The sequence below is a fragment of the Bicyclus anynana genome, chromosome 9 (genome assembly GCF_947172395.1).
Source record: "Bicyclus anynana chromosome 9, ilBicAnyn1.1, whole genome shotgun sequence".
Taxonomy (NCBI): domain Eukaryota; kingdom Metazoa; phylum Arthropoda; class Insecta; order Lepidoptera; family Nymphalidae; genus Bicyclus; species Bicyclus anynana.
In genome coordinates, this window is record NC_069091.1 from 8,065,940 (window position 1) to 8,072,447 (window position 6,508).

General features: G+C 35.6%; 1 protein-coding gene across 1 annotated transcript in view; it reads right to left on the minus strand.

The window, feature by feature from the left end:
• The window catches only part of LOC112044983 (protein O-mannosyl-transferase TMTC2), a 160,435-nt gene that overhangs the window by 43,369 nt on the left and 110,558 nt on the right, over positions 1-6,508 (minus strand). The window contains exon 5 of the mRNA XM_024081009.2: positions 2,823-2,937. Within this exon, the coding sequence (XP_023936777.2) occupies positions 2,823-2,937 (115 nt within the window). The remainder of the gene's footprint in view (positions 1-2,822; positions 2,938-6,508) is intronic.

Here is a 6,508-nt window from a genome sequence, read left to right on the forward strand (position 1 = left end):
TTAAGTGTCTGTGATTTCAAGATAACTGTGTTTTTTCAAGTGTTATTTACACGATACCAAACCACAAACAACCTCTTTTAACAATGTTAGTCTGTCTGTCTTTCTGTTGATCTCGGCTAATCTTTGGAATGGCTGAACTAATTAATTCGGGACTTTCACTGAAAGTTAAAGCCGTGATAGCCCAGTGGTTATGACCTCTGCCTACGATTCCGGATGGTGTGGGTTCGAATCCGGTCCGGGGTTTTCCTCCAACTTTTCCTTCAACTTTTCAGTCTTGTGCATTTTAAGAAATTAAATATCACGTGTCTCAATCGGTGAAGGAAAACATCGTGAGGAAACCTGCAAACCAGAGAATTTTCTTAATTCTCTGCGTGTGTGAAGTCTGCCAATCAGCATTGGGCCAGCGTGGTGGACTATTGGCCTAATCCCTCTCATTCTGAGAGGTGACTCGAGCTCAGAAGTGAGCCGAATATGGGTTGATGACAACAGAAAGGTTAAAGGAGGTTACGGTGCAACATGTTTTTATCCCGAAAAAAATACAAGGTTCCCGCAGGATTTGTAAATAAATGATTTTCACTATTAATAATAATAAAAAGTGTGAAGTCTTAGTTTAAAATTTCTAACTAATCCTACATTACGAAGTATTTGAAAATCGAATATACAAATTTTTATGGTGCATTTTCAAAAGTTTAAGGGCTTTGGTTTCGTATATTAAGTTATCTTGATTTACAAAAATGATTTCGTTCTAACGCATAAAAACTTTCGCAAAATCGCAAGAGATTTTACATAACACAGAGTGTATATATAGTGTACCTATTTCATGCTCGCAGACTTTACGCATAACATAACAACGTTATATCTGCGCCTGAATTCGTGATGGAACTCCTGTTTGTTTGTGCAATGCAGCCAGTAACAGACTTGCATTTGTATTGAATATAGTGCACTATAGCATACGTATACAGACACTCAAAACGCGCGTTGGAATATCTCCATCCCGTCAAAGAAAAGTATTGTACTATCTTTATTTATAGTGATACTTGACGCCACGCAGTTTCACCCGCATGGTTCCCGTTCCCATAGTAATACGGGGATAATATATAGCCTATAGCCTTCCTCGATAAATGGGCTACCTAACACTGAAAGAACTTTTCAAATCGAACCAGTAGTTCCTGAGATTAAAACGTTTAATCAAACAAACAAACAGACTCTTCAGATTTATAATATTAGTATAGATTTGATAGACAGAGCAGATGGCCTGATGGTTACTATCACCTATATAAACAGAGTAACATTTTGCAGGGTATGTAATGAACATGTCCTGCAAAGGGTGGCAACCCTGTGTACTACGTACTCCAACATTTACTCTGAATCTGAAGATTTACTCTGAGTCTGAAGATTTACTCTGAATCGGAAGATTTGATCTGAATTTGAAGATTTGCTCTGAATCTGAAGATTTACCCTGAATCTGAAGATTTATTAATTTCATTGACAATGCGTCAAAGTATTTGAAAAGCTTCTAAAAATCATCATAATAAAGCAATTTTAACGGTCTACTCCAGGATCAAGCCTCCGGAGATGAGATATGTGGCTTAAACCCACCACGCTACTCCTATGCGAGCTGACTGTCTGGAAGCAAGAATTATGAGGTCCTAAGATCGATTCTGGGTTGGGTTATGAAATATGGAGTATTTTATTGTTGAAAATTTTATAAAAAAGTCATCTCAGTTACCAACGATAGATAGATACACTTTTTGCACGAAGGTGTCGCGCTACTAGATGATTCAAGAAAAAAAAAGCTCCATAATTCATAGCCCGACCTAGAATCGATAGTAGGGATCCACGTAGACTTACATCAGGCAGTTAAAACCTAATCCATCTTCCAGAAGTAGCTGAAATATATCAGAAAAGGATAAAAAATGTTGCTGATACGAGATAATTTTTATTGTTTCGGTAATGGGACGTGTTTTACGCCAATTTTCATAACGCGCTATGCCCATAACTCGCGCATACGTAGCGTGAAATCGAAATTTATGCGATGAATATAAATACACGCGAAAAGCACACGTCGGCTTTCTCGTATTTTCACGTTATAAATGTTCTGTTATTTATAAAAAAAAAGTGCGCCTATAGGCCGTGTTTATGTACAGTCAACTTCAATATATGTTTATTTGCTGGATGCATCTAATCAACTATACGAAAAGTTTTATTTAGTTTTTGCTGCAAGTAACAGTTTCGGTCTTTTTTTGGAAAAAAGGGTTATTGGTTTCATTAATTTGGTCAACATTCCCTTTCTTCCCATAATTACTCGTAAAGATTAATTATGGGAAAATTAATAAAATATCTATAGTGGGAAAGCCATCTTTCCCACTCTTGATATTTTGAAAGAAGAAGAAGAAAATAAATTTATTTAGGTTTAAAAGTTACAGAGTTTTGCATTAATTAAGTGCAACGCCGTGATAGCTCAGTGGATATGACCTCTGACTCCGATTTCAGAGGGTGTGGATTTGAATCCGGTCCGGGGCATGCACCTTCAACTTTTCAGTTGTGAGCATTTTAGAAATTAAATATCACGTGTCTCAAATGGTTAAGGAAAAACATCATGAGGAAACCAGCATACCAGAGAAATTTCTTAATTCTCTGCGTGCGTGAAGTCTATCAATCCGCATTGGGCCAGCATGGTGGACTATTGGCCTAACCCCTCCTATTCTGAGAGGAGACTCGAGTTCAGCAGTGAGCCGAATATGGGTTGATGATGATGAAGTGCACGCCACTGCCAAGGAATGGTATACTACTTACTTTTAGTGAAAAGTAAAAGAACTTACAGATTGTAATGAACGTCGGCCATGTTTGGTCGATATTTGAGCGCGCGCTTGAATGCTATTTCCGCTTCCGGTTTTCTTCCTTGTGTAGACAGCACACTACCGAGATTCCCGTACGCTGCAAAATACAATTGGAAATGTTAATAAAATATGCAAATTAACTTGACTATTATATATAACGACAGTTGAATTTAAAATTAGTGAAATCACAGAAAATAGAAAACGCTTAAGCTAAGCTAAATTTATTTTATTAAAATATTTTTAGTGCATCGAAATGTTTTTCCTGTTTAATATTTAACTTATGTTACTGAATTAACTACCTTATAGAATTTATTTCACGTCACCGAAATCGTGGGAAATAGTTATTTATTCCACTGCCCTGTAATGGCCATTGTAGTACGAGTGCTACAATCGCTAGTTGCGTGCATTGTCATACAATACTTTTTCTATGACCATGGTAAAAGAAATAAAATAATTAACATTAACTTGGTTAATAATATATTATTGGTGTTGGGCATGGGCTCCTCGATTTTTATATACTAGATTTGGTCGCGGCGTGATCTCTTATTTTTGAAACTATATAAAAATTAAAAAACAATTAAAAATTATTAATGACGAACAAAGACGCCGACAATACCTAGTTTTGCAAATCCATTTCACAGTAATAATAAATATGACGAAATATAAATTCTATCGCCTATTTTAAAATTTGACCTATTTTTAGAGTAGCCGATAACGAGCTACATTTTATTTTTATAGACATATTTTCCACATAAAAATTGTAAGGCGTTTAACGCGGTAATGATATAATACCCCCCCGGGGCTACATTGCTATTCTATAACGTTATTTTTGTGAATTTATATTTTAAATGTTTATCTGTCTATTAGTAGAGGAGCTCATGATGCTAAAGGTGTATTTACTTAAACATCACGGGAATTAGATTTTGTAGATTAGATGATAGGAATAACAAATATTAACTGATATTGTAAAAAAGTTTGTGGTGTTGAAGGGGTTAATTTCTGGATCTTGAAAATTCTTTTACCACTAGAAATCCACATTATTTGTCAGTGTCAACCCCTATATTTTATCCCCGTATTATCGCGGAAATGGAAACTAAGCAACAGAAACTGCGGGGCGTCGGTTAGTGATTATATTTATGGGTCTTTGTAGATAATTTTTGTCACCTAGTTAAAATAATCAGAAAATACTTTTTTGTTAATTTGGGATTCTTTTTTTCAAAATAAAAAAAAAATAACCGCGTTCGTAGCTAAAGAATACACTTAAAAGATTTTATTTTTAACTTTAAACCTTCCCGTTTCCTTAGACTAAAGCTGCTATAGACATATCCATCAACATTTACGGATCATACTTAGTGGTACCTCCACCAAGTCACTACCTAAAAACATGCAAGGTATCCTAAGAGATCTTCGTTCCTCTGCCGCGCTCGACTAAATCCAAAAATCTCCTCTACGGCTCCTCTAACTACTCTTTTCATTGTAGAATACATATTGTATACCTGCTCCATAACAAGGTATTGGAGAGAATAATTGACGTTTTGTATGAATATAACGAGCATATTTTTCAGATAAAAATACGTTTACGGCGTTTAATCCGATAATAAAGTAATAGAACGCAGTTACATGACTACTCTATGAGGTTTTTGGTGTGTTTATCAATGTATATTTAGTACTGATAATTTTAACTTTAGATATTCTATTTTGTAAAGAAAAAAAAGGTGCACAAAGATGTGTGGCCTATGACTGGCTCTATTTTGCAATTCAATAAAAATTACACAAATAAACAATTGCGGTGTCACTCGTATAAAATATTAGTACTGTCTCGTTGATCTAGGTGGTTAGCATAAGTGGCTTTGGATCACAAAGTTCAGGGTTGGGCTGTGAAATACTAAGCTTGCTTTCTACATATTTTTAGAGCAAATTATAGAAAGAAAGGACTTAAAAGTTGTGCTACACAAGGTATTACACTAATTATAGTGTCTGATGTCTCAATCACCATGTCAAGGGCGTGTCAAGACCATAACTTAAGCAGTGGAGGCATCAAACACCACTTGAGCACCTCGGACTTGGGAAACTGGTGTAGTTTAACCATCGGAGGGCATGTAAAACCTTCAGTCCCGGTCATTGTTAATATCATCTGATAGTGATCGTTAAGTATTGCAAACATTATCACCCTACGCCCGCCAACCAGCCTTGAAACAGCGTGGTGGGCCAAAAGTCCATCCCCTCCCCTATAAGGAAGCGTGGGTCTGTATCAGGCCGTTAAAATAATAATGATAATATTAATGACATAAAATTATTTAGTAATTAATCTAATATCAATGAAACACGGCTAAAACTCACGTGATACAACATCTGAGATTGACCGCCTAGTTTAGAACCTATACGGGGCCCTTAGTCATGAGCTGGTTCTTGTAACGCGGTAAAATAATAAATTAATATGTATTTAATACTCTCGATAATTTCAATTTTTATTTTATATCGTTGTCAGAGCTTTAATCATAATTATTTTAATTACGATTAAAAATTTGATAACCACACAATAGTATTCAAGGGAATCCAAAATTTTCTTAGTCTACAAAGTTTTTACGAGTATATTGAAAAGAACGATTATATTATCATTCCTTTCATAATGTTTTTCTAGCCGAAAGCGCCTTTTTAGATGTTGACTAACTAATTTTGCGCTTCGGTCAACCATCTAATTGCTCCCTTGACGTTTTCATTTCAGTTGAATTGTGAACAGATATGAGTATTTTGAAGAATGGATATTTTCATTTTTACAATTATCATTAATTTTATTAAATAATATGATGATTTTCAATAGTCTTGAGCTATTTATTTTAACAAGTTTTATAGTACGTTGGAGATTGAGGAGTATGTGTCTGTTCTTGGGTTTGTCTGTGGCATCGTAATTTCTAAATAAAACCGAATACAAGGCTGTTTTTTACGTTTGAATATCGACGTGAAGATGGTTTTTCATTACTTAACGACAAATATCCAATAAGCCCCGAATATATAAACGTTTTTGCAATATGATGAAAATAAATTTATATTTTTCTTGAAGTCTTTTTGCCATATTTTTTTTAAATACGACGAATATTCTCGTTACCCTCAAAAAAGGAAAAGAATGTGTTAGTACTGGGTACGACAATTGGCCAGCGGATGGGAATCGAATCACGATCTGTCGATGATGAGTCCGACTCCTTTATCACTGAGCCATTGAGTCTGTAGTTCTCTGTAGTTGTCTGTAGGTAAAGGAAAAACATCGTGACAAACCCTGCATACCTGAGAATTTTCTCAATTCTCTATGTATGTGAAGTCTGCCAATCTGCATTGGGCCAGCGTGGTGGACTATTACCCTATCCCTCTTATTCTGTGAGGAAAATCGCGCTCAGCAGTGAACCGAATATGGTTGATATTGATAAAGAAAGAAAAATGGAAAACTTGATAAAGATTTCGATTAACACAAAACTTCGAAACTCCGTGCTCACTATAATGATCTTTCAAGAACAAACCTTCATTTCAAAACGTCACGGGAGCGATTAACTGGTCGACCGAAGCGCACACTCGGTTAATCAACATCAATGGGAAATGCCTTTAGGCCGACGCGAGGGGACGAAAAACACTCCTTGTAAATGACTATGAAATAGGGGTTAATAGGTTTGTTTCCC